Here is a 26,541-nt window from a genome sequence, read left to right on the forward strand (position 1 = left end):
CGAAGTTCAACTCGACCCATTCGACATGCAGCCAAACATTAGGTGAGTGCACCTCACACTACTTGACAACCAACACCAATTGACGCCATTTCTCCAGATCGTTCTTTGAAAAGCAAGCTGCAAACAAAGGTGTGCATCTCTTTTATTATTGGCTCGACTCCTATGTGCATAGCTTAATCCAACTACTATAGATGCAGGCGATAAACGAAAGCGATCCGAGGATGCTGACAAGAGCCCAGAAACACAACCCGAGTCTCCATTGAATGACAAGAAAAAGCAACGCGTGGCTGATCCCGAGCAAGATCCTGAAATTCTGGAAGCCGAAGCCCAGGAGAAGGAACAAGAAGTCCAAAAGAGAGAAGATGCTGCTGTAGCCAAAGAGATGTAAGTATATCATCATTATGCTAAGTATGTATGGATCATTCACAAAGGTATATAGCTCGTGTTTATCGGTTCCTGAGGCTAGTGGGAAGCTTGGCAAGTCATGGAATACAGGCAAAGAGTAAGTGCGATCATCAATGTTCGTAGGATTGTTCTCATTCTTTGATGAATAGTGTCCCTTATGCTATTCTTTGCGAGACATTCAGCCTTTGTGGAAACACAACCAAGCGTACCGAGATCACTGAATATTTGGTGTCGCTGTTCCTCAAGATCATTCAACAAACGCCAAGCGCTCTGCTTCATACTTTATACATGTGCATTAACAAGGTATGCCATGCTATCACTACAATCATAATAGGCTGATTAACCCATACGTCTTTCAGCTTTGCCCTGATTATGAAGGCCTTGAACTTGGAATTGGTGAATCTTTGCTTGTGAAAGCTATTGCACAATCCACGGGACGAAAGCCTGAAAAGATCCAGGAAGATTATAGCAAAACCGGTGATCTTGGAACAGTTGCAGAGGTATTGGTTATTTGGGAATGGATAAAAGAAACTACGTATGGCTTACAACATCTCGTCTTTAGAACAGCAAGCAATCTCAGCGGACGTTATTTGCCCCAAAGCCCCTCACTGTACAGCACGTCTTCAAAACCTTGAAAGAAATTGCACAAATCACTGGCCAATCAGTAAGTTTCGCCATCGATTTAGAGTATCAATGATGGTCTTAACATGTATCCTTCATAGTCTCAATCCAACAAAATCCGCAAGATTCAAGGTCTTCTCGTTGCATGCCAAGGTCATGAAGCCAAGTTTCTCATTAGGTTTGTTACATGATGCATGTTTTATATCATCCGCATAATAACATATACATTAGACAATTGGAAGGCAAGCTGCGTATTGGTTTAGCGGAACAAACGGTGCTTACAGCTCTGGCACATGCTGTGGTGCTTAGTCAAGAAGGTTTTTATTACTCACTTTTATGACTTTGATACATCTTACTCATGTCGGTGATGGTAGAGACCAAAAAGTTGTCTGTGGAAAGCAAAGAGCAAAAGCTGGCAAGTGCTGTGGATACAGTTAAATCCGTTTACAAGTGAGTGGTCAACGTTTGGTTGATATGGCATAGGCTCACTAAACATGTATGTAGTCAACTGCCATGCTATGACATGCTCATTCCTGCGCTCTTGGAATACCCTATGGAACAATTGTTAGAGAGGTGTACAATGAGACCTGGTAGGTATCAAGAAGATGGCTTGGATGCCCACTTGCTAAATCATCTTGTATCTAGGTATCCCATTGAAGCCTATGCTTGCACATCCCACCAAGAGTCTGAAAGAAGTGTTGGATCGATTCGAGGATCAAAGCTTCACATGTGAATTCAAATACGATGGTGAACGAGCTCAGGTATGGAAGGAACGTTTGAAAACGATATGGATTGACTCATTCATGTGATGATATTAGATTCATCGATTGCATGATGGAAGCACAAAGATTTATAGTCGCAATTCCGAAGACATGTCTGTCAAATACCCTGATATCGTGGATAAAATTGAAAAGGTACATGGGACACGAAATTTGGGAGCCTACAAAATACTTACATGAGTGACATAGTGGGTTGGTCCCTCTACGACTTCCTTCATCTTGGACTGTGAAGCGGTTGCGTGGGATGTTGAGAAGAAGTGCATATTGCCTTTCCAGGTCTTGAGCACGCGTAAGCGAAAAGACGTCAAGGAGGAAGATATCAAAGTACGAGTAGCTATATTTGCGTTTGATTGCTTGTACTTGAACGGCGAGGTAATATTGAAAATTGGTTGTATGGCAATCTTGTGGTACTAATTTGGTTCATGTTATGTAGTCTTTGTTACAACGATCATTAAAAGAGCGTCGTGAAAAGCTACGAGCGTCATTCAAGATCACCGACAATGAATTCTATTTCGCCGAGCACATGGATACCAACAAGATTGAAGACATCCAAACCTTCCTTGATGTATCTATCCAAAGCAGCTGTGAAGGTCTAATGGTCAAACTCTATGAGAATGATGAGGCTTCCTATGAACCATCCAAGCGATCTCGGAATTGGCTCAAGGTCAAAAAGGATTATCTTGCAGGAGTCGGCGATACTGTGGATTTGGTGGTGATTGGTGCCTTCAAGGGAAAGGGTAAACGTACCAACGTATATGGATCATTTCTCTTGGCGTGCTACGACCCTGAGACAGAAGAATACCAAACCGTGTGCAAGCTGGGAACCGGGTTTTCGGATGAGAATCTACAAAAATTCTATACAGACTTGAATGAGCACAAGATTCAACAACCAAAAAGGTTTTATTGCATTGGCGAGAATCCAGAAACACCAGACGTGTGGTTTGCACCTCATATTGTATGGGAGATTCAATGCGCAGATCTCAGCATCAGTCCGCGATATATGGCAGGTGTGGGAGTGGTAAGTGTGTCAATGTAGCAAGGTTTACAAATCAATGCTAACTATAATGACATGTTCAGGTTGATCCTACCAAAGGCATTTCATTGCGTTTTCCCCGGTTTATTCGTACAAGAGAAGATAAGGATCCTGAAGATATCACATCGAGTGACCAGGTTCGTGCTATCGGCTGCTCATACGTATAGGAATTAACGCCTTTTCCCCTGTAGATTATCGAATTTTACAGAAAACAACAACAAAACCATGACGTATAACAATAAAGCATAGTACATATCATTGTGCACTTTCATTGCAAAGAATAAATGTTGAACATTGCTCATTTCAATTGGTCATCATGGTAGCAAAGGGCTTCTAAAGCATCCAAACAAAGGGGAGGGGGGAACAAAGAGGGGAAAAGGAAGGAACGAGGGGGAAAGGTAAAAGAAGAATGTATATCCTGATAGGTTCACAACTCCATACCGGCAGCTTCGTCTTCGGAAGAAGCGTAACTCACAGAACTCATTTCGTCCTCATCAGAGCTATCATCCACTGCCGCATCGGCTGCTTCTTTTGTCGCATATCGTGAAACATAATCTATGCATCATGCTTAGTGTCATATCGCATAATGTATCCCGGCGCATGACAAACCTTTCACTTTGGCTTCATATTTGGTAGGTTCGCGCATCAACAGAGCTGCAGCTTCACCGTTCAATGGATCCGTTGGATTGGGATAACGAAGGAGTTGGGGTAAAAACACTTCAAAGATGTTGATCATGTCTAAAATGCATTGTGAGACACGCTGATACCGAAGATTCGATTTCTCATCAGAATCACCATAGAGCTTGCTTACCAAACATTGGGCTCCACGTTTGATTGATCACATCAAGACACACTGAACCGCTACTATCCATGAATGTAAATAATAAATCCTACTTGTAGAAACCCATACTTACACTTCATCAATGTTGGGGTGGAAGATTCTGTTCATAAAACCAATACTGGGAGACTTGTAAGGATACTGATCAGGAAGTTCGACGTGCACTTTCCATACACCTCCAGTGAACGGCGCTACATTGTGAATTAGTGGAAAAGTAATAGCAATGTAGGTGTATTACGTACTGTCTGTAGGACCGTGGAAACGCACGTAGAATTCCTGCATATTGTCATTGACCAAGGTCACTTCATAGTCGCTCATTAAGCTAAACAAGTAGACGATAAATGCCGGCATCTTTAACAGCAAATGCAAGTTGTAATGCTTACAGCTTCATAACATCGGTTTCTATCCGCCTTCTTGGAGTTGACATTGCTGATAAGGAAAAGCGATTCTTGTGAGGGAAACAGAGGAGTGCAGGCTTGATCGATTGGAATTTCCGCCATTTTTAGCTGCTGCCCACGGATCAATTTCAGCACCAATGAGACAGGATAACGATTCTAGCTAGCAACACCATCTGTCACCAGCATAAACCGCATGACACATTGACTAGAGCATCAGATCTATACATACCATAATTAGCCATGGCGTCACGTACAAAGCGACATTGTATTACAAGACATGATATTACTCGCCCGTGTGTTAGGAGTTTCCTCGTAAATAGAGCACAACTTGTAATATGTATGCATTATAATACATGGCGTGATTCTTGAAATGATCACGAAATGCACGTCAACAGTTTTTTCATACTTTGATCCATTACCTCAACGGCGATAGTGATTGATTACTAACATGCTTAAACCTGCTACTTTTGAAAGACATACATGATTGCCCTCTGTGTTGTCCAACTCTCATCCTGGACTGCTGACCTTACATCTGGACTTGAATTTTGAACCTTTCCACAGATTTAAAGATTTTATACCCATCTCACACATTCCACACCACCCCAAATGCTACATGAACCATTTCACTAGTCTCAGCACCATTGTCGCTATCGGATGGTATACATCTCGAGGCCATTTGAAACACCTTCCTTTTTGGGAAATCGGCTCGCTCTTGTTACACAAAGCAAATCAAAAAACAAGGGGATGTAGCTCAAATGGTAGAGCGCTCGCTTAGCATGCGAGAGGTACTGGGATCGACGCCCAGCTTCTCCAGAACACATCATCTTCTGATCGATTGATCCAATACAGGATCATTCGGTTCGATCTTTTGTTTTTTCTTATCATAGATCACGTGACATTGCTATGTCAATCATAGAATGATCGCTTTTTTGACATTTGATTTTATCCATGCTGTAGAAGTAATCCTGGGTGATGGAGAGGGCCTTTTGCTTTTGTTAGTTCACCTCGTTTGTATGATCCACTTACTTTTAATCTCTCTACATAAAATACAAGCACTGCCGCTTTATATTTAGTAAAAGTCACTGTAAACAAAATGATCAGATCACTATCCGCGAAAATGTCTTCGTACATGCATCCATCACATATAACATCTTCAGGCACCAATAGCTTTGAAGGTATCACATCATATCATCTTCCAAGATACAGAATAACAAAGTACGATCATTTCATGAGTAATGATAGTATATGCTGATAACGATGATGGCAACATGCATGACATCAGTATAGTAATGTAAAACACATAGCCCTTTGTTAGTAGTTGCATGGTTACTGCTACCGGCAAATAACCTGTTGTTATAAGGACACATGCTTGGGTTTCCATATCTTCGCCCAAAGCCTTGCTATTGCTTCCACCAACCCACACGTTTATTTTTTTATTTAAATGAATGAGCATCTTTCCGAGTCCCGTGGTTGTACATAGCCATAACCTTTGAGTGCAGTTCTTTGCAATTCCATGCACCGGTGAAAGCTACAATGCACCTATTTCTCTTTCTCATTCAATTCCATGATAGCCAATACTGCTCACGTGCCAATGGGGTGCATTCTTGATAATAAACTGATAGGATGCTTCTATAATGGCAATAGCCTTAGTCTTTTGTCGGGTTGTTCATGAAACTTGTAATTAGGGTGGTGAGTGAAAACCTCATACATGTATCCATCCTGACGACCCTCGGCAGCAGTAAGAAAAACAGTGGATAGTAAAGTGCACAATGCAACATGTTGGTATGGTTAATATTGCAGAAATGGTCAGCGCAACCAAAAGGATCTTTGTAATGAGCCAAGTCGCTGACGTCGATGGCCATTGTCTGCTGCTGTCAACAACAACCCAAATTAAGATCAACATTGTGGTGGGGACGACCTTCGGTTGCCTCACGCTTCATGCACTTTCAAACAAGATACATACTTTTGTATGCCGAGATCATTTGTTGGCTTATCAACCATACCCATTCCATACAGGTCATCATAGGCGGACAATTACTCTCGGCGTCGTATAAGGGGGGAAAGGATCCATTAATGCACTCTCCACCAATAGGATCGACCCATCGAGTCGCGTCCTCCCTGCTGGGGCATTGTGACACAAACAAGTAGTGCTTCTGCATCTTTTGCTCTATTATAGTCATACTACTTTACATTAAACAAAGACCACTCTTCATATAGCATCACGCTTACAAACATAGAGGTGCCTGTATCTCTAAACTTTACAATGAAACGTGGGGTTTTTATTAGAGCAATGTGCTCGGCTTGGCCAACAGCACCTTGTGTGAAAGTTTCAAGTTGATCGTGGCCAATCCCAGATTTCGCAATGTCGCTACCAGCCAAACTGGATCTGGGGGTCGACCTCTTCAACGACGACGACCAAAAAATATTTTTTGGGCTGTTTGCGACATTGAACGTGAAACTTTCACACAAGGTGCTGTTGGCCAGGCCGAGCACATTGCTCATAAAAACCCCACGTTTCATTGTAAAGTTTGGAGATACAGGCACTATGTTTGTAAGCGTGATATACTTATGAAGAGTGGTCTTTATTCATTGTCAAGTAGGTGGACCCTGGCGGAGCAGGTACGGAAGTGTTGTGTAACACAGCTACGTTTGCATGAATGGAAGGGTCAATGTATAATTACTTTATGGATCATCTAGGAACAGGCATGTATTGCCAGCTAACGGCCGCACATCAATCATCATTGTTGCGAGAGATCCACTGCATGGGAACGATGCCCCTGCTGAACATTCGTTCCATGATTAAAGTAGGTTGATCCGAGCTGATTTGACTGAGCAACACTCAAGCAAAGTATCAGCTCAATAGCATCAGCTTCAACCTATCGAATTTTCTCCTGTCTGATTGTGTACTGGCAAGATGAAAAAGGTACGCGGTGGTTACACACACGTCGTTGTCCTTTCCCTTTACATGGCTTTGACATGATTACAAGTTGATATTGTATAGACATGCAGCTGCTTCTTTTGCGTCTTTATCTCGCATATTCACCATTCTTCTTTGATCTCTCCCTTTCACATATCTGGGATGGCATACTTTACATGCACGTTGATCCTAAGCTGCATTACATCTTTTACATCTCGTTTGTATTGTTTATATTGCAACCAAGAACTTCTTGTGTGTAAAGTTTAAGAAGCATGCATTGAATGCTGTGCATCTGACAATGTGACAGGTGATCCATTAGTCGTATTATAGAGTAGATCAACGCCGTTATAGCAGTCGTTTATCGAATGAAGGTGGCATTTATTATCAATCAAAGTGAGGGAGTCTTTATATCAGAAAGAAGTGTTCTCGATGCTTCGGTATGCCGGGCCGATGTCATCCTGCATAATATTTCATTTAAGATGCACACACATGGTGGAATTATCTCTTTATGCATAGTACATGTACCGGTATCTTGGGTCAAATTCCCTAGGGTTGATAACGTCAGAAAGTACGATTAGTAAGAGGATGGGAAGTATCGGTGGTCATGCATGATATAGGGTGGCATGGGTACACAAACCAATTCCGAGCCAATGTTTTACAATCAGAATCCCGGCAGTAGGTCTTTACTGAACCAATGACGGTTGCGGTCATCTGATTTACCGCTTGATCCAGAGGATATTCTTAAAGGAAAAGGATATGAAAGAGCGCAAGTCTCACTGTGAACAATGACGAGATGGAATGTATAACGAGACCAAAGTAAAGGTACATAAATCGTATTGTTTTCAAGCAGAATTGAGAAAAAGGTTTGGCTTCCAGGTGAAAGCCGTCGATCTCGTGGTCGGAGTAGTACGTCTGTATGAAGAGTGAGAGAGAGAAAGAGGAGTTACACACAAATATGGTATAGGCTCAATCCCGCGCCACGTTCTTTCCCTTCGTCATTGGTATGGCTCCTCTCCAAAGGAAAAGTGTGCATGTCTACTACTATTATGCATGGATATCACATATCACTAGTTGTTTCGATCGATCTAAAGGGGGAAAAAGATAAAGATAAAAAGGGTTGAATTGAAGGGTCATTCAAAAAAGGAGGATAATAAAATGGAGAATGACGTTTTCAACGTGGGTAATGAACAAGAAGAGGGAGTTTACATCAGTTGCCTTTGTGGCGAAAGAGCATTGCGCATTTCTTTGTGTTAGGGCTAGCTCCGTCAGACACACCGCCAACGCCAACATTCGTTGTACAAGAAACGACAATACGTCATAGAGCCTTCCTCTACCACTAATTTTCCCTTTTGTCTCCCAGCACCCTCCACCCATTTCTCCTTTCATCTGTCCATTGACACATTTGCTGCAACAGACACGCTCTTTTGTCTCTATCAAGTTCGTGTTGTGCGTGTGATTGTGTGTGGTCTTTTCTTTGACATTGACGTCTTCTCCTTTGTCGCTTTCTTTCTTTCCACCCCAACTCTTTCACCCACCCACCACCCCCCCTTATTTCCCTCACCGACAACGACCGTGATCGCTTTCCATTCAACCAGTTGACATCACTCTGCACATGTTTACAAGTGAACATCGCCAACAACAGCAGTAGCATGTCCGAACTATCGTCCTCATTGCCAGCCGCTTTCAACAATGCCACGTCTTCAGTGACAGCAACAACCACTCAATCGACATGACAGCTCATCGTAATAGTTATCCGTACACACGCAACTACTCAATATACATGCACAGCTTTATTCAGGGCAACAACAATTACAACGACGGCAACTACAACAAATGCAAAACAACAAAGACAATGAAGGCAATAAGCAGAGACCACCTGGTGCAATATCATTTGTGCCACCGAATCTCTATCGCACTTCATTACGTCTGGTGACAGAGCTCGAGATGGATGCATGGTGGTCTGCACTTGTCAGCATCTTGACTGAGTCCTCGTTTCATGCGATTCGTAATGAGTCTTTCAGTTCCACAAGATTCAAACGATCCATGGACAGGGGCTTGGGGTCTCAAAGGCTTCTTGGTCAAAACACGATGCACCAAAGAGACGATGCAGGATAAACAACAACAACAACAGCAACAGCAACAGCCCAGTGAACGAGATTACTTTGCACATAATCACCACGCTTCTACACAAGATCGTCTCAAATGCTTTGATCGTATCCATGCATTGGAATCAGATGCTGAACCACTTATCAACAACGCTAGTGCACATCGTATCATTCGACGTAATGCAATCATTGTTCTCTCACACGCAGTATCGACCACATTCTCGAAAAGACAGCACTACGAGCATGGTTGGGCGGCATTTACATTTGCATCATCACTTCGACGATCGCGACATGTTCAAACGTGCGCACACCCCGGATCAAACAGAAAAGAAACGACTTAGTGCTCAATGCTCTTTGCATGATCAGCCCTAACAGATGAGCCATCAGCACTTTTCCACGGCAGCAGTGTACCAGCTGACATGAACATTGCATCAACAACAAGCGAGTCACCTGTTGTGGGGGCCATCAAGGAACCCAATTTGTGATTATGACGAGTATGAGCAACAGCAGCAATACGCCATGGTCACAATCACCAGCACCTTCACCAGCCATGATGGATCCCGATGTGAATCCCTTTTTTCAATCAGTACCCCGGCATTGACGATGAAGCATTTAATCCCGAATCACCCGAATCATCGTACGAGAGTACAAGTATACCCTTTCCACCACCAGCTTCTAATGTTCATTCAGTCGTTCACATACCACTCGTTCATCAACACACCCGATTCTTGCGACAGCTACACTTCCAACAACTACAACAGATCCGCATCCGTCCACGTAGCAACATTCAACCAGCACCGATTTGCAATCATCATCTTTTCTCACACCGGTTGTTCCTTATCCATCAGCATTGGTAACAAGTCTCTCGGCTCTTGCTCCATTTATCGAGCAGCTGCTCAATCATTTGAACACGCACGACGTTGCTCATCACCACGACGACCTCAGCTATCATCTACCAGCTCAGTGCGTCGCCATTCATCTTTCAGAATCGTAAAAAATCACCAATATCAGCAACCAATACAGCCGAGGATCAGCAACAAGATATTGTATCGCATCAGCAACCATCTACTTGTTCTCCAGATGTCATTGTACAGCAACCTACTTGTCAACAACCTGCATTCCTTACAGCATCTCGGGGATTTATGCGCAATTCACTTGAGACAGTCACTGAGGCAGGTTCATCACCATCACCATCAGCAACAGAGGAGGAACAATATGAAGAAACGGTGCCTCCTACCTTGGTTAGGAGCCAACAATGATGGAAGTGCACTTCAATCACCTGCATGTTCAGATCGTGCCTTGTCACCATCGTCAATGGCTATTTTGGAAGGATGGGCAAAGACAACATCATCATCTCCACCACAATCATTTTCAGCAGCATCTTTGCAAATCCCGGATCAGAAGCGTGTGGATACTCGAGCACCATCAACAACAACACGAAGAACAAGAGTGGTACGAAGATGGCGACCGAGAATGAGATGGCGGCTACAAGCATTTCGTGCTCTTCATCCATGTGTATCCATGAGCTCAAGTCGCTGACGACAACAACGGCACTTGCTCACGATCAAGGAAGGAAAGCAGAATCGAGAGGCTATTTGTGGCTCCTAAATCCAGTCTTTTGCGTCTTGTGATTGATGGTATCCCTATTCATGTCTTGTAAGATTTGGAAGGAAATAGTGTATGTGTGTGTGTATGTACGCGAAAGGGGGGGATGCTCATCGAAAATGGTTTAGTACATGTTCAACAACAACGGAATTAGGTCACATGGGTCAACAATCGCATATTGCAATACACGGGCCGGCCACTTCAAGAACATTTTGGGACCTGGTTGGTTATCACATATGCATCCTGATGATCAAATGGCGTGTCGCAAGGCTTGAAATGGCATTTGAGCAAGGCAATGGATTTGCTGGCGAGTATCGACTACGACGATTCGATGGCAATTATCCTTCTTTTTATGGCGTATTGTCACTTCGAGATCTTAAAGGAAGGATTATTCATTGGTTTGGAACATGGTATGTAAAAGCATCACAATGGTATGGACATACATATCTGCTATCTCTCTTTTACTAGCACCGATGTCCATGATCAGCATAGTACTATACGGCAAATGGAAATCGAGAGCAATGAGCGCAAATACAGGTTACTTGCTGAAGCCATCCCACAGATCGTCTTTACCTTTTCGCCTGGTGTTGGTGTGACCTATGCCAATGAGAAATGGGAATGCTATTCAGGCTTTGACTTTGATCGTACCAAAGGCTTTGGGTTCATGTCGCAGGTGCATGCCGACGACCGTCAGAGACTACAACTACCAGACCTTGCACCACACAAGACCGCTGGCATTATTTGGCAAAAGTGAGATTCGATTGCTAAGCAAGGAAGGGGAATATCGTTGGTTCTTGGTCAAGTGCATTTCGGTAGATGAGCTGACACAGGCAATGTTCGCTGGTTTGGTACATGGTATGTCATATCAAAGTCCTATAGTATTATCGGTTTCTCATATACTATGTATAGCACGGATATCAATGATCACAAGCTCTTGGAACACAAGCTCAAAAACGTGCGGCTCAAAATCCATGGAAAGCAAGACACGATTCTTATCCAACATGTCACATGGTATGATTGAAATTGTTAAATGTCAAAGTTCATTTACTTTACATATGAAAAACATCCCCCCCCTTATTTCCCTCACCGACAACGACCGTGATCGCTTTCCATTCAACCAGTTGACATCACTCTGCACATGTTTCGTGGAGCATCGCCAACAACAGCAGTAGCATGTCCGAACTATCGTCCTCATTGCCAGCCGCTTTCAACAATGCCACGTCTTCAGTGACAGCAACAACCACTCCAATCGACATGACAGCTCATCGTAATAGTTATCCACGTACACACGCAACTACTCAATATCATGCACAGCTTTATTCGGGGCAACAACAATTACAACGACGGCAACTACAACAAATGCAAAACAACAAAGACAATGAAGGCAATAAGCAGAGACCACCTGGTGCAATGTCATTTGTGCCACCGAATCTCTATCGCACTTCATTACGTCTGGTGACAGAGCTCGAGATGGATGCATGGTGGTCTGCACTTGTCAGCATCTTGACTGAGTCCTCGTTTCATGCGATTCATGTGAGTCTTTCAGTTCCACAAGATTCAAACGATCCATGGACAGGGGCTTGGGGTCTCAAGGCTTCTTGGTCCAAAACACGATGCACCAAAGAGACGATGCAGGATAAACAACAACAACAACAGCAACAGCAACAGCCCAGTGAACGAGATTACTTTGCACATAATCACCACGCTTCTACACAAGATCGTCTCAAATGCTTTGATCGTATCCATGCATTGGAATCAGATGCTGAACCACTTATCAACAACGCTAGTGCACATCGTATCATTCGACGTAATGCAATCATTGTTCTCTCACGCGAGTATCGACCACATTCTCGAAAAGACAGCACTACGAGCATGGTTGGGCGGCATTTACATTTGCATCATCACTTCGACGATCGCGACATGTTCAAACGTGCACTTTTGGATCAAACAGAAAAGAAACGACTTAGTGCTCAATGCTCTTTGCATGATCAGCCTAACGATGAGCCATCAGCACTTTTCCACGGCAGCAGTGTACCAGCTGACATGAACATTGCATCAACAACAAGCGAGTCACCTGTTGTGGGGGCCATCAAGGAACCAATTTATGATTATGACGAGTATGAGCAACAGCAACCATCGCCATGGTCACAATCACCAGCACCTTCACCAGCCATGATGGATCCCGATGTGAATCCCTTTTTTCAATCAGTACCCGGCATTGACGATGAAGCATTTAATCCCGAATCACCCGAATCATCGTACGAGAGTACAAGTATACCCTTTCCACCACCAGCTTCTAATGTTCATTCAGTCGTTCACATACCACTCGTTCATCCAACACCCGATTCTTGCGACAGCTACACTTCAACAACTACAACAGATCCGCATCCGTCACGTAGCAACATTCAACCAGCACCGTTTGCAATCGTATCTTTTCTCACACCGGTTGTTCCTTATCCATCAGCATTGGTAACAAGTCTCTCGGCTCTTGCTCCATTTATCAGTAGCAGCTGCTCAAATGCATTTGAACACGCACGACGTTGCTCATCACCACGACGACCTCATCTATCATCTACCAGCTCAGTGCGTCGCCATTCATCTTTCAAGAATCGTAAAAAATCACCAATATCAGCAACCAATACAGCCGAGGATCAGCAACAAGATATTGTATCGCATCAGCAACCATCTACTTGTTCTCCAGATGTCATTGTACAGCAACCTACTTGTCAACAACCTGCATTCCTTAGCAGCATCTCGAGTTTTATGCGCAATTCACTTGAGACAGTCACTGAGGCAGGTTCATCACCATCACCATCAGCAACAGAGGAGGAACAATATGAAGAAACAGTGCCTCCTTGGTTAAAGGCCAACAATGATGGAAGTGCACTTCAATCACCTGCATGTTCAGATCGTGCCTTGTCACCATCGTCAATGGCTATTTTGGAAGGATGGGCAAAGACAACATCATCATCTCCACCACAATCATTTTCAGCAGCATCTTTGCAAATCCCGGATCAGAAGCGTGTGGATACTCGAGCACCATCAACAACAACACGAAGAACAAGAGTGGTACGAAGATGGCGACCGAGAATGAGATGGCGGCTACAAGCATTTCGTGCTCTTCATCCATGTGTATCCATGAGCTCAAGTCATGACGACAACAACGGCACTTGCTCACGATCAAGGAAGGAAAGCAGAATCGAGAGGCTATTTGTGGCTCCTAAATCCAGTCTTTTGCGTCTTGTGATTGATGGTATCCCTATTCATGTCTTGTAAGATTTGGGGGAAATAGTGTATGTGTGTGTGTATGTACGCGAAAGGGGGATGCTCATCGAAAATGGTTTAGTACATGTTCAACAACAACGGGTCAGGTCACATGGGTCAACAATCGCATATTGCAATACACGGGCCGGCCACTTCAAGAACATTTGGGACCTGGTTGGTTATCACATATGCATCCTGATGATCAAATGGCGTGTCGCAAGGCTTGGGAAATGGCATTTGAGCAAGGCAATGGATTTGCTGGCGAGTATCGACTACGACGATTCGATGGCAATTATCGCTTCTTTTTATGGCGTATTGTCCCACTTCGAGATCTTAAAGGAAGGATTATTCATTGGTTTGGAACATGGTATGTAAAAGCATCACAATGGTATGGACATACATATCTTATATATCTCTCTCTTTTTACTAGCACCGATGTCCATGATCAGCATAGTACTATGCGGCAAATGGAAATCGAGAGCAATGAGCGCAAATACAGGTTACTTGCTGAAGCCATCCCACAGATCGTCTTTACCTTTTCGCCTGGTGTTGGTGTGACCTATGCCAATGAGAAATGGGAATGCTATTCAGGCTTTGACTTTGATCGTACCAAAGGCTTTGGGTTCATGTCGCAGGTGCATGCCGACGACCGTCAGAGACTACAACTACCAGACCTTGCACCACACAAGACCGCTGGCATTATTTGGCAAAGTGAGATTCGATTGCTAAGCAAGGAAGGGGAATATCGTTGGTTCTTGGTCAAGTGCATTTCGGTAGATGAGCTTGACACAGGCAATGTTCGCTGGTTTGGTACATGGTATGTCATATCAAAGTCCTATAGTATTATCGGTTTTTCTCATATACTATGTATAGCACGGATATCAATGATCACAAGCTCTTGGAACACAAGCTCAAAGAAGCGCATGATGCGGCTCAAAAATCCATGGAAAGCAAGACACGATTCTTATCCAACATGTCACATGGTATGATTGAAATTGTTAAATGTCAAAGTTCATTTACTTACATATGAAAAACATAGAAATACGTACCCCATTGATCGGTATCACGGGTATGCTCAATTTCTTGTTGGATACGGATTTGACACCAGAGCAATTGGATTATGCACATACCATTCAACAATCAGCCGAATCACTATTGGTGGTCATCAATGATATTTTGGATCTTAGCAAGGTGGAAGCGGGCATGATGAAACTTGAATGGGAGCCTTTCCGACTTGTGAGCATGATTGAGGATGCCAACGAATTACTATCGACCTTGGCGATTCAAAAAGGACTTGAGCTCAGCTTTTGGGTGGATGAAAGTGTACCTGAAGTGGTGGTTGGTGACCGAGTGCGACTACGGCAGGTGCTATTGAACTTGATCGGCAATGCAATCAAATTCACCACTGAGGGCGAAGTCTTTACGCAATGCACCGTTGAGCATTTGGATACCCAGAAGAATGAAATGAAGTTATTGTTTGAAGTTGTGGATACTGGTTCAGGGTTTGACTCGGATGGTGAAGCCGTCATGTTTAAGCCATTCTCTCAAATCGATAGTTCGGTGAGTAGTTGAAATGTCCTTTGAGGAATTGTATCATACTCATTTTTTATTTATTGATAGAGTACACGTAAACATGGTGGTAGTGGACTTGGACTTGTGATATCCAGGCAATTGATTGAACTTCATGGTGGTGAGATGCGATGCAAGAGCAAAAAGGGCGAAGGATCCACCTTTTACTTTACGGTCAAATTCTCGATTCCTCCACCACAAACACGCCCACGCCCTCAAACGCCACAGAATGAAACCACCAGCGACCCATTCTTTAGAACGAGCGTATGTACATCAGTCGCTGCTAGTCAAAATGCTTCACCTTTACACCAACAGCCGACACCTGCCAAGAGCATCAGCAGTGATAGTAGCAGCAACGGCTCTTTATTCATCCCATCTCCTTTGGCACATTCCAAGAAGCACTCACAAGCGAATGATTTACCCACGTCGATGGAATTGTTACAGGACGCACTATTGAACAAGGCAGCGACGATGCGATTAATGCCTCCCCCAACACGTGGTGCCAAGCAACAGCAACAACAACAACAGCAGCAGCAGCAGCAGTCATCAACAATGACACCACCTAGAAACAAAGAACGCACCCCTCAGATATCATTATCCAAAGCATCACCACCTACAATGTCGTCTGTTCCTCCTCTTGGTTTACTCTCTCCCAACAGCGGCATTATTCTTCCACCAAGGACACCTACACGTGGATCGCCATTGCGTATTCTGGTAGTTTCGGAATGGCCACATGCACGCGATACCATTGTCAAACATCTACGTGCTATCCTAGGTGGCATTTCAAATCAACATCACGATTATCAGCTACACATTGCAACAAATCACATCGAAGCAACACAAATGATTGCTTATCCACAATCCATGTCATATGACTATGTTGCTCTCAACTTGGCTTCTGATCAGCACGTACTTGGTGTTACCCGATTGATTTGTGGTTCTATGCAACACAAGGATGCGAATACACTTGTTATTACTACTCCTATGCAACGATCTCTTATTATGGAAAGTGCAAAGGATCATGAACAAGAGATGATTCCTGTCAATTGTAGCTTTGTTTTCAAACCTATCAAACGAAGCAAGCTGAATTGGTACTTTGGTGTTCGACAGCATGACCTTGCTTCATCCCGTGACCAGCAAAGCAACGATCCCGCATCACAACAACCACAATCATTTACAGCGGCAGCAGCAGCAGTGATGGCTCCAGATTCGTCACAAAAGCGCGTGGCAACGCAAAAGGAACTTTTCAGACGCATGGAACAGGATGTTGGTGGTAAAGGATACCGGGTAATGTTGGTTGAAGGTGAGTGAGTTTATCTATAATAACATTGTCAATCAACTAAATCTTTTAAATAGATAATCTCGTGAACCAAAAGGTATTGACAAGATACTTGGTGCGTGTGGGACTCGATGTGGAGGTAGCTTCCGATGGTCAAGAGTGCGTGGACATGTTTCTTAGACATCCCCATGGCTACTATTCCATCATCTTATGTGATCTGTTCATGCCCGTCAAAGGTACTACATATGCCCTCTTTTTTCAAGGTAACTATGATTAACTCATTGTATGTGTTGTAGATGGTTACGAAGCAACCCGTGATATACGTCGGTGGGAGCATGAGAATTCTCAAGAAAGCATACCGATTGTAGCACTTTCAGCCAATGTCATGAGCGATGTAGCACAAAAGTGCATGGATTGTGGTTTCTCGACCTATATATCAAAGCCAGTCAACTTTGCCACGCTTAGCGACGTTATTCGAAAACACTTGCTCAAGCAATGATCAACTACAACTAGAATCATGCTTTCATTCCATTTCTCACCCCCAATTGAATTCAATGTATATCCACCTCTTCATCCTCAGTAAAAATTACATACGTCTTCATTCAAAAGTATGAGTTTAAATGTGGGGTTGATTTGTGTCACCATTATGCTGTCAACGTTGTTGCTGTATCACCTTGACGGCCCGATTCCGAGCAACGATATCAGCAGTCTATGAAGAGAAAATGGTATCATCATCGAGTGCTATGTATTTAGTGGAGTGGAGGTATGTCAAGGCATAATTAAACGATGGACCAAGGACACACACAAGGTACAATGTTTATGCAGCTGCTGCAACGGTGACGCAATTGCATCATGTGTAATTGGAGGCGTTTTGACCAGTGACACGCACAACACACGTTTGTTTCCTTTTCTTATTTCTCCTTGCCACGCAAACTCCCCACTCTACCTCACTCCCATCATGACTCTTGCATTTGGTAATCTGAAAACTGTTGCATTGCGTACGCGTCAATTGGTGGTAAGTAACTTGCGCATTGCTATGCTTATACTTGTATGCTAATACAACAGTTACCATAGACCTTGACACGTTTTATTAATACGAGCAGTTCCAATACGATGGCAAGTGCTACTGAAGCTAAAGAATCCACAGGTGCTAGTAAGAAGGCACCATTGATGAAGACATTTGAGATCTATCGATGGGTAGGTTGTTCTTATTCGCCGAGCTTTATGAGTGCTGATGTATATATTACAAGTGTCCGGATAGACCCACTGAAAAGCCTACACTTGAAAAGTTCCAAGTGGACCTCAATGCGTGTGGACCCATGGTGTTGGATGCATTGATCAAGATCAAGAATGAACAAGACCCATCGCTTACTTTTCGCCGTTCATGCCGTGAAGGCATTTGTGGCTCGTGTGCTATGAACATTGAAGGTGGAAACACGCTCGCTTGCATTTGTAAGATCAACCGTGATGTCAGCAAGCCCGTCAAGATCTATCCTTTGCCTCACAGTATGTATCATCATCATCATGCACCCACTCTATGTAATCGAACATGATCATTTATGTATATCATTCAGTGTATATTATTAAGGATCTGGTGCCGGATATGACCCACTTTTACAAGCAATACAAGAGCATTGAGCCCTATCTCAAGCAAGTCAAGGGTCCAGAGCCGGGTCATGAGAACTTGCAATCGATTGCGGATCGTAAAAAGTTGGATGGACTATACGAATGCATTTTGTGTGCTTGTTGCTCGACCTCTTGTCCTTCGTATTGGTGGAATCAGGAAGAATACCTTGGTCCTGCTATTCTATTGCAATCATATCGTTGGATGGCGGATTCACGCGATCAATTTGGACCTCAGCGACGTGAGCAGTTGCAGAACAAAATGTCACTTTATCGTTGCCATACCATCATGAATTGTAGCAAGACTTGTCCAAAGGGACTACAACCTGGTGAAGCCATTGCCAAGATTAAGCTATTGATGGCAACAGAATAGAAGCATCGTGATTGTAGGGGATGAAAAGAATGGTGGATGGATGACTCAGGATAGTAAATGGTCGTGAAATGAAATCATCAAATACAATGTCCTTCGCACACTGCGGTCGCTTTTCCTTTATTCTTTCTCTTATATAAACTACGGCTATGTATAAAACACCTGCCAAACGTATCATTACAAAAGAACACTTGGAACAGTTTCTTCAATCGGAGGCTTATCAAACCTACATTGACTACATTGTACGCTTGAACGATTCTGTTTGCGACCTTAAAATCGACTCGGACATCCATGTCTCACCTGTAAGCAAGCTTATGCATCCGATGAGTCATAAAACCCCACCACGTAATACTAACACTGTCGATAGAATGTCAACCATATCCTCACCTTGCTTGATACGCTGCTCAACTTCATCAAGGAGATCCCTGCTGTTGAAAACTCAAAGTCGCGATTCGGCAACCCTGCTTTCCGAGACTTTTACGACCGAGTCGAAGCATCCATCACAGATCTATTGAAGCCCTTCGTACCTGAGGACGCCATCGTAGAAGTGTCTCGTTACTTTGTTGAAAGTTTTGGCAACCGGCGACGTATCGATTATGGCACAGGCCACGAAGCTAATTTTATGGCATGGTTGTAAGTAGTGAAGTATGGATAGGATGATGGCGTGGTAGATGATGACTGATAATATCACTTTGTGAATAGACTATGCTTGGAAAAGTTGGGCGTGCTCACACCTGAGGATGATAAGGCAGTGGTTTTAAGGATCTTTGTAAAGTAAGTATATGGATGGCAATGGAGCATCACTATCGGTTATTAATGTATGCTTAGATATATTGCTGTGATGCGACAACTTCAATTTGAGTATTGGCTTGAACCAGCAGGATCACATGGCGTTTGGGGTCTTGATGATTACCACTTTTTACCATTCATGTTTGGATCATCTCAGCTCAAGAGTAAGTTGAAAAGAAAGGAAGAGTGTCAAAATAGGATGGGGTGATTCATTGACCTGTTTGATAGACCACAAGTACATTCGACCCAAATCCATTCATGATCAAGATACTGTGGAAGAGTTTTCAAAGTCATACATGTACCTCGCTTGCATCCAATTCATCAACCAAGTAAAAACATCAGCATCGCTACGATGGCATTCACCCATGTTGGACGACATCTCTGCATGCAAAACATGGATCAAGGTGAACCAGGGCATGATCAAGATGTACAAGGCCGAAGTACTAGGCAAATTGCCGATCATGCAGCATTTCATGTTTGGATCCCTTATCAACTTTGAAGGAGGTGTTGACAATGCTGAAGAAGACGAGGATGAATGTGGCCATAATCACCATCAAGATACCTTTGCAAAAGGACAAGAGTACCCCGATTGCTGTGGCATCCCTGTTCCCAGTGCTATTGCAGCAGCTGCATCTCGATCACGTTCACAGAGACCTATTCCTTTTGATTAATGCGTACATTGAAAAGTAAAACGATTAAATACATGTTTATTATCGTGTTTGAGGGTTTTACATTTTACTCTTGCTACGTCCAACAAAGCTGAGAATGGAGTTGGGGTAATCATGGTTGCCGCTGTTAAGCCATTGACCACCATCAACCACTAAGGTAACACCAGTGATGTAATTGGCTGCTTCAGAGAACAAGAATAAAGCAGATTGCTCAACATCCTTGATCTTGCCGACACGCTTGAGGGTAGATTAAGGTTAATAAACTAAAGTCCCTCACTTTCATTATCTTCATCTTACCTGGAGAGGAACAGCAGCTTCTTTAAAGTTTGCAGCCAAGCGATTGGCACCTTCAGTGTCAGCAATAAGACCTGGAGAAATACCATTGACGCCTACACAATGTAACAAGATGATGAGCTTACAAAAACGTGTACATACATAATCAAGGCAAGAAAAGAATACTTACGGATACCATGAGGACCCAACTCAACAGCCCAGTGAGTGGTTAACGCATCAATGGCAGCTTTTGCAGCACCCACATGAAGCTGGAAGGCTTTGCCAGTGTAATGAAGTGTTGCACTAATGTTGAGCACAGCGCCTTTGCTCGCTTTGAGATGAGGGAGAGCGGCCTTGGTAAAGTTAAAAGTGCCAAGGGTATCAATTTCGATTACGGTACGGAAGGCATTGTAGGAAAGGCCTTCAAAGGGGGCTAAAAAGTTGCCGGCAGCACCATTGATCAAAAAGTCAATGCGACCATACGTTTCGACTGTTTTGGCAACAGCAGCTTCAACTTGTTCAGGTTTGCGGACATCAGCTGCAACAGGCCTGTAGCACAATAAAAGGTTTGCATAATGAGCGGGACATGTCTTTTTTGGGATTATGCTTTGTTGGAAAATCACTTACAAAACAGGACCACCAGTAGCAGCACTCATCTCTTTGGCAGCCTTTTCCAATTTTGAAAAGCTATGATAAAAGCATTTAGTCAACTTGTCTTTGTGCATATGCATGTAAAATTTACGTTCTGCTAACAATGGCAGCCTTTGCACCATGGCGTAATAAAGCTTCTGTCAAACCGCGGCAAATGCCCGATCCACCACCAGAGACGAGTACGACCTTGCCTGCAAAGATATCCTTCTTGAAAATGTCAGTGGTATCAACTGGAGCGCTCATTGTGGGAAATTGAAAATAAAGAAATTAGACAAAGGAAAAAGATGAATTGAGAGATCGATTGTCCTTTATACACAATTTGGGCAAAGGTGGGGTAAAGTGATCTCCGCTATGAATGTGTGTAGCTCGCTCGGCCAGTTGCACCCTTGTATGGTAATTCTTCAGTGCCAGCGAGGTCTCAGACAACGTTGAGTCAGCGATAATGTTCGGGGAAATTGTGTCCCACAAATGCCCTTTTGTAATCCAAAACCTCCCATCAAGTGGTAGATCAAGTCCTTTCATCGTGTTCTTTGGGGGAATGTTTATGCCAGTAGTCATCATCTATCGTATACACATATACAAGCTGTATCTGTAATATCTTTTACGTCAGCTAATTTATCACCACGTACCCTCATTTGATGATTGTCTATTGCTGGGCATCATCATTGAACTTAAAAGAAAAGGATACTTGTAGCTAACATCAAACCTGCCATTGTCCTTCTTGATTGTGGAGAGTGCTTTCGATTAGCAATAACAGTAGGCCCAAGTTCTCCTTATCGTGTATCCAAAGCTTAACGACAAATGCTTGTAGTAATTCAACTTGCTAAATGTGAACAACAACCAACATACATCAAATAAAATGCTCCTTGATTCTCAAAGTAACATCATAATGCAACGTTTGACCTATCTAGTATTTGTCCACAAGGGACCGTTTGCTCCATATGCTTTATATACCAGCAGCCTGTGTCTTTATTATTTAGGGCAAATACGAACAAGCCATTTCTATCAATGTGATCAGGGTTCCTAGGTCACGTGTATAGGCTATGCAGGCCCATTAAGTAATCGAGCGAGTGCTACGGGGTGTTGTATCTGATGTCTAGTATGACTATGCCTGCTATAGGGAATGAGGGGATGATGTGATATCCCATAATCTGGAATGTTTGTATGCATCGATCAGCCAGTGAGAATGCAGGCATTATCTACACATGCAATGTGGCTGATGCAGCCTGCTGATGCAGGGAATGATGTCTAAATAATGGTTAGTCTAATTTTTTAGTTCCTGGCCTAGGTTTCATCTAGAAACGACGCATTTGTTTCTCTCAATCGATGAATGATATGGAAATAAGTGGGTTACAAGGAAGGATGTGATATTGGTGATTGAACAAGTAGCTTTTATAATATCATCGTCATCAGCTGGTACGCTGGGTTGCTAAAAAAAGAACGAGGGTAAAAGAGGGGGGGAGAGAGCGGGTGTTACTGTTGCGAGTGTGTGAAGCTCTATTTCTTTCCTCCCAAGCGTCGGCTTTCGCAATGGGGCCGCCAATAACTCGATCTCATCGCTCTTTCCCTTGGTTGTTATTACTCTTATGGCTATCAGCAACATTCTTATTCACCAATGCACAATCGACTGAAGAGAATGAGTCAATGTCCCTGGCTGACCCGGTCTCCACGACACCTCCTACTTCCACCACCCCAGTTATAAGCTCAACAAGCACGACAACTTCTTCTCCTGCAGCCACCTCCTCTGCAGCTGTCAATAACACCAATCCAATCACCGTTGTACTCGCCAATTGTTCATTCGACCATGGTCATTGCAGCAAGGTTCAAAGAGCTGCCGAGACAGCGGCTGCTGAGCTTACTCAAGTTGTGAATATCAAAGTGGGCATCACGCAAGTATCCATGCATCTTTTTTCATATCATTGTTATACTAACAATGAGTGATTGTAGTGTCAAATTGGATTACTTTAGCTTTTGTGATCGATCATGTGCTAACGATACCTATGGATTTGGTGTACCTGGTTCACAAGTAAGCGAATTGCCCATTGTATCGAAGGATTATTGTTCTAATTTGGATTCTTAGTTTGCTTTGAATGCCAAGAGTAGCGGTGTTGATCGTAATTACATTTACCCACAAACGTTGGCACGGCAACTCGTTCAGTTCATCAAGATTTCAACTTGGGCAGACTATGACGTACGAATAGCCATCAACCATGACGTTTACATGAATGCTGTCGACTATGAAGCTGCAAAGTCATCAGGATGGAATGGCACTGGGGTACCTCCTGGAGGCAAATATTGGTTTCAGGTGAGCCATTGTTATTGAGGAGAGGTATAATGATGAAGATGATCATGATGATTGATGTTGGATTATTTAGGGAGATGGCGATATTGGTGACAATCAAGTGGACATGGTGTACATCATCTTGCATGAATTGATTCATGGTATCGGGTTTATCAGCTCTTGGGCCGCCTATTTCTACATTCCCCAATCACCTTACTACAAGCTGGTGGAAGGCATCTTTGAGGAAGAAGAGCTACGTCTAGTGACTCCCGAGCCAACATTGTATATCCCAGGAGAAGCTGGACAAGCTTACATTACAGGATTTGAATCGACCATGATATTCGACAAGTTCCTCAACGTGACCTATGAGAGCCTGAATGAGACCGATTTCATATCATTACAAAACTTCACCATGACGCTACAGAATTTTTGCCTGCAACGACAAGACGCATTTGTCATCAACTTTTTACACAGCTTTTTGAACGAGGCCAGTGAATCAAGAACATCAGCACAACTCTTCAAAGCCATGTCAACGCCAGGCACTGTCACCTTTAACTTTCGACCAACATCTACCAACGACAGTGTATATATGACGGATGCCTATTTGAATACGACATACAGCTCGAATTTGACCTTGTTGACTGGAGACAACCTTGTGCATCCAACATTGAATGAATACACTGGGCCAAGCAATCCACCAGGGCTCGCCATATCACATTTGACAGATGATTATACATCATCGTTGGATTTCATCATGACCGGTATATTTCCCACAGGATCAACATTGACAGAGCTAGTGGATGAAGCGTACAAGGATGTTTCGAATATCACATACCATGATCTATTACCGAATGGCACCATGGTTCCCAAAGTCTATCGATCGCCTATTGGTCCAGGAATATTACGCGTATTGGATGCAATGGGATTTTCGACGGCATTAGCTAGAACGGATCCCGACCGTGAGACCATTGACGACGACAATGACAGCCAACAGAGCTGTGATTGGAAATGGTTATACCCCAAACCTCCTCAATCAACATCCTCGGCATCGTTACCGCGACCTCTTGTTCTTCCCGCCTCTTTCTCCACCGCTCCCGCCATTTGCTATCATCTTGTCCTATTACTCCTTGTCATTTGTATCATATAGTTGCAGCTTTGTTTCCCCCCCGGATCAAATGTTCATTCATCCATCCATCCATCCATCATACAATTCTTCCTTCCCCTCCTCCTCCTCCTTTTCGTCCACCATCTCACGTTTCTTTTTCCTTCTTCATCCCGAATATCCTCCTCCTTTTCCAATGTACTTGTTTGATTTGCATAATCTCATACTCCTTGTTCCGATCTACTCATATGATAAAACAATCGCATCATCTAGTTGGTTTCTTTGTTTGTAATGCTTTCATCATTAACGCTCGGGGGGGTGGTAAAAGAACGTGGTAATGGGTTGCTTTGTTCCGAGCAATTGGAGAGAAATAGCTTCTTCCGTATACAAGCTCAAGAGAAAGAAAGTTTATATACGTGGATGCCATTGGATAGGCTATGTATACGATGCATGAATGTTGATATTCTTTGCTCTATTGCAGATCTTTTCTATTCGCGCTGCATTTCTTGTTGCAGGATGTGGTACCAGTTTAGCCGATGTAATTGCATAAAAGTACCCAAGGAGCTGCTAATAATATCGATTCATCTTGGTTTGATTGTTTTCAGAAATGTATTTTGAGAATAAAGTTATAGAGCAATGTCTGTTTTCTTTGTTCTATCTAAGCATTTAGCCAGTAATATAGGATCTACCATTATCAAATCTCAAGGTGATAGTCAAAGAAATCTAATGGAAGTGTATCATGTACTAGATACAGGTATGCTGATGGATGCTATGATGATGGGGATATACCAGTGGTAGGGGTTACCATATAAAAGTGGGCAAGTTGACAAGGCAGTGCACAAACAAGGTCATCAAGCAGCTGCATATTTACTCTTCAGAGGAGATACAATCTGTCATCCCGTTTAAACCATAGAAGCAAGAAACCATGTTCATTGATTATATGCAAGGCTGCGCATGAAATGATGGGTAGATGATGAAAGAGAGTAAACCTAACACCCCTCGTCACTCTTTCTCATCAGGTGCCCCATGCTCCTTTGATCCTTTTCCCCCCTTCTCCCAATCACATTATTTCTCCCTTCCTACTACCCTTGCTCGTTTCTCATGCAGAGCAGTAAACTCCCTTTTCCCCCTACAGCAATAATAAAAAGGTGACCTGCATTGCGTAGGTATATATATATATATACATACGCCAACATTTGGGTTTGTCTTGTACCTTGCTTTTCTTCCTCTCTTTCTTTCTTTCCACACACAAACACACAAACACACATCACAATGACACACCTGAAATCGACATGGTCCAGCTTTTTTTCACGCTTCCAACATGACAACAACAACTTACCTGCCAACGGTGACCGTCGTCGTCCATCACATACTAGCAGCTGTAGCTCGCTTTCAATGTGGAGTGATACCGGATCCACATTTTCGGAAAAGAAAAAATCAAGCCGAGGTTTATCAATCCCCTCTCTTTTGCTTCGTCGACGAGGATCAGGTGCATCGACGTCAACATCATGCTCGTCACTCGTATTGGATCAACAACAGCATGACATGGAAAAAGAAACAAGACGGCTACAGAGCCTTTATGAGTTAGCCTTAGATGAAATCAAGTATGCCGAAGACTCACGTGGATCACCTTATTATCCTGGTGATCGAGTTACTGCTCGAGAGGCCATTGATGGATGTGCAACGGCTGTCATGGAACTACAGCAACAAAATCCAACATTGCAACCACTCATTCATTCTACCATGGCACCTCGTCTCATTGAACTTGAAACAAAATACCATGCACTACCCAAACCAGTCGATGAGGCATAATACCACCACCAAGCCCACCATATAGCATATACTTTCCTTGTAATTCGTTCTTTTGTATAATAATCCATAGCATCCACAAATGCATATTCCCACTCAAACAAAAGAAAAAAGTCTCAACCACTTTTAATACTCTTTAAGTGTTCTTGTTTCAATTGGATT

The 26,541-nt window shown here is 43.2% G+C and overlaps 11 protein-coding genes and 1 non-coding gene across 12 annotated transcripts; 10 read left to right on the top strand and 2 right to left on the bottom strand.

Moving 5' to 3' along the window:
• Nucleotides 1-25: 25 nt before the first annotated feature.
• On the top strand, nucleotides 26-3,074 carry O0I10_004776 (uncharacterized protein; the record flags this gene model as incomplete). Its single annotated transcript, XM_058484828.1, has 17 exons — nucleotides 26-42; nucleotides 98-129; nucleotides 192-384; nucleotides 440-502; nucleotides 555-708; nucleotides 765-905; nucleotides 968-1,069; nucleotides 1,128-1,204; nucleotides 1,258-1,343; nucleotides 1,401-1,476; nucleotides 1,531-1,616; nucleotides 1,672-1,787; nucleotides 1,845-1,940; nucleotides 1,995-2,177; nucleotides 2,239-2,823; nucleotides 2,883-2,975; nucleotides 3,030-3,074. 17 exons carry the CDS (start codon nucleotides 26-28, stop codon nucleotides 3,072-3,074), a joined length of 2,145 nt encoding a protein of 714 aa, XP_058344327.1.
• A 191-nt stretch (nucleotides 3,075-3,265) lies between these two features.
• On the bottom strand, nucleotides 3,266-4,103 carry O0I10_004777 (ubiquitin-conjugating enzyme E2 8; the record flags this gene model as incomplete). The annotated part of the gene is made up of 6 exons (XM_058484829.1): nucleotides 3,266-3,393; nucleotides 3,448-3,576; nucleotides 3,650-3,702; nucleotides 3,753-3,867; nucleotides 3,919-3,998; nucleotides 4,060-4,103. The coding sequence occupies 6 exons, from the start codon at nucleotides 4,101-4,103 to the stop codon at nucleotides 3,266-3,268; spliced, it is 549 nt and encodes a 182-aa protein (XP_058344328.1).
• A 711-nt stretch (nucleotides 4,104-4,814) lies between these two features.
• Nucleotides 4,815-4,887, top strand: O0I10_004778. Its single transcript has one exon. It is a non-coding gene; the product is annotated as a tRNA-Ala (tRNA).
• A 3,753-nt stretch (nucleotides 4,888-8,640) lies between these two features.
• Nucleotides 8,641-9,581, top strand: O0I10_004779 (uncharacterized protein; the record flags this gene model as incomplete). The annotated part of the gene is made up of 4 exons (XM_058484830.1): nucleotides 8,641-8,694; nucleotides 8,780-8,915; nucleotides 9,013-9,342; nucleotides 9,463-9,581. 4 exons carry the CDS (start codon nucleotides 8,641-8,643, stop codon nucleotides 9,579-9,581), a joined length of 639 nt encoding a protein of 212 aa, XP_058344329.1.
• Nucleotides 9,582-9,774: 193 nt separating this feature from the next.
• Nucleotides 9,775-10,355, top strand: O0I10_004780 (uncharacterized protein; the record flags this gene model as incomplete). Its single annotated transcript, XM_058484831.1, has 2 exons — nucleotides 9,775-9,949; nucleotides 10,042-10,355. 2 exons carry the CDS (start codon nucleotides 9,775-9,777, stop codon nucleotides 10,353-10,355), a joined length of 489 nt encoding a protein of 162 aa, XP_058344330.1.
• A 24-nt stretch (nucleotides 10,356-10,379) lies between these two features.
• O0I10_004781 (uncharacterized protein) lies at nucleotides 10,380-11,722 on the top strand (the record flags this gene model as incomplete). The annotated part of the gene is made up of 6 exons (XM_058484832.1): nucleotides 10,380-10,548; nucleotides 10,629-10,752; nucleotides 10,830-11,111; nucleotides 11,170-11,390; nucleotides 11,532-11,556; nucleotides 11,611-11,722. The coding sequence occupies 6 exons, from the start codon at nucleotides 10,380-10,382 to the stop codon at nucleotides 11,720-11,722; spliced, it is 933 nt and encodes a 310-aa protein (XP_058344331.1).
• Nucleotides 11,723-11,874: 152 nt separating this feature from the next.
• On the top strand, nucleotides 11,875-17,312 carry O0I10_004782 (uncharacterized protein; the record flags this gene model as incomplete). Its single annotated transcript, XM_058484833.1, has 8 exons — nucleotides 11,875-13,973; nucleotides 14,048-14,332; nucleotides 14,396-14,782; nucleotides 14,839-14,948; nucleotides 15,005-15,525; nucleotides 15,586-16,837; nucleotides 16,891-17,049; nucleotides 17,110-17,312. The coding sequence occupies 8 exons, from the start codon at nucleotides 11,875-11,877 to the stop codon at nucleotides 17,310-17,312; spliced, it is 5,016 nt and encodes a 1,671-aa protein (XP_058344332.1).
• A 459-nt stretch (nucleotides 17,313-17,771) lies between these two features.
• Nucleotides 17,772-18,809, top strand: O0I10_004783 (succinate dehydrogenase [ubiquinone] iron-sulfur subunit, mitochondrial; the record flags this gene model as incomplete). The annotated part of the gene is made up of 4 exons (XM_058484834.1): nucleotides 17,772-17,828; nucleotides 17,888-18,010; nucleotides 18,064-18,319; nucleotides 18,388-18,809. 4 exons carry the CDS (start codon nucleotides 17,772-17,774, stop codon nucleotides 18,807-18,809), a joined length of 858 nt encoding a protein of 285 aa, XP_058344333.1.
• Nucleotides 18,810-18,955: 146 nt separating this feature from the next.
• O0I10_004784 (uncharacterized protein) lies at nucleotides 18,956-20,266 on the top strand (the record flags this gene model as incomplete). Its single annotated transcript, XM_058484835.1, has 5 exons — nucleotides 18,956-19,108; nucleotides 19,174-19,439; nucleotides 19,509-19,580; nucleotides 19,635-19,759; nucleotides 19,824-20,266. The coding sequence occupies 5 exons, from the start codon at nucleotides 18,956-18,958 to the stop codon at nucleotides 20,264-20,266; spliced, it is 1,059 nt and encodes a 352-aa protein (XP_058344334.1).
• A 57-nt stretch (nucleotides 20,267-20,323) lies between these two features.
• Nucleotides 20,324-21,430, bottom strand: O0I10_004785 (uncharacterized protein; the record flags this gene model as incomplete). Its single annotated transcript, XM_058484836.1, has 5 exons — nucleotides 20,324-20,500; nucleotides 20,561-20,652; nucleotides 20,727-21,085; nucleotides 21,164-21,223; nucleotides 21,279-21,430. The coding sequence occupies 5 exons, from the start codon at nucleotides 21,428-21,430 to the stop codon at nucleotides 20,324-20,326; spliced, it is 840 nt and encodes a 279-aa protein (XP_058344335.1).
• Nucleotides 21,431-22,717: 1,287 nt separating this feature from the next.
• Nucleotides 22,718-24,615, top strand: O0I10_004786 (uncharacterized protein; the record flags this gene model as incomplete). The annotated part of the gene is made up of 4 exons (XM_058484837.1): nucleotides 22,718-23,076; nucleotides 23,135-23,213; nucleotides 23,268-23,492; nucleotides 23,563-24,615. The coding sequence occupies 4 exons, from the start codon at nucleotides 22,718-22,720 to the stop codon at nucleotides 24,613-24,615; spliced, it is 1,716 nt and encodes a 571-aa protein (XP_058344336.1).
• A 1,227-nt stretch (nucleotides 24,616-25,842) lies between these two features.
• On the top strand, nucleotides 25,843-26,382 carry O0I10_004787 (uncharacterized protein; the record flags this gene model as incomplete). The annotated part of the gene is made up of 1 exon (XM_058484838.1): nucleotides 25,843-26,382. The coding sequence occupies one exon, from the start codon at nucleotides 25,843-25,845 to the stop codon at nucleotides 26,380-26,382; it is 540 nt and encodes a 179-aa protein (XP_058344337.1).
• Between the last annotated feature and the right edge of the window lie 159 nt (nucleotides 26,383-26,541).

The sequence above is a fragment of the Lichtheimia ornata genome (genome assembly GCF_029851405.1).
Source record: "Lichtheimia ornata isolate CBS 291.66 chromosome Unknown scaffold00018, whole genome shotgun sequence".
NCBI lineage: Eukaryota > Fungi > Mucoromycota > Mucoromycetes > Mucorales > Lichtheimiaceae > Lichtheimia > Lichtheimia ornata.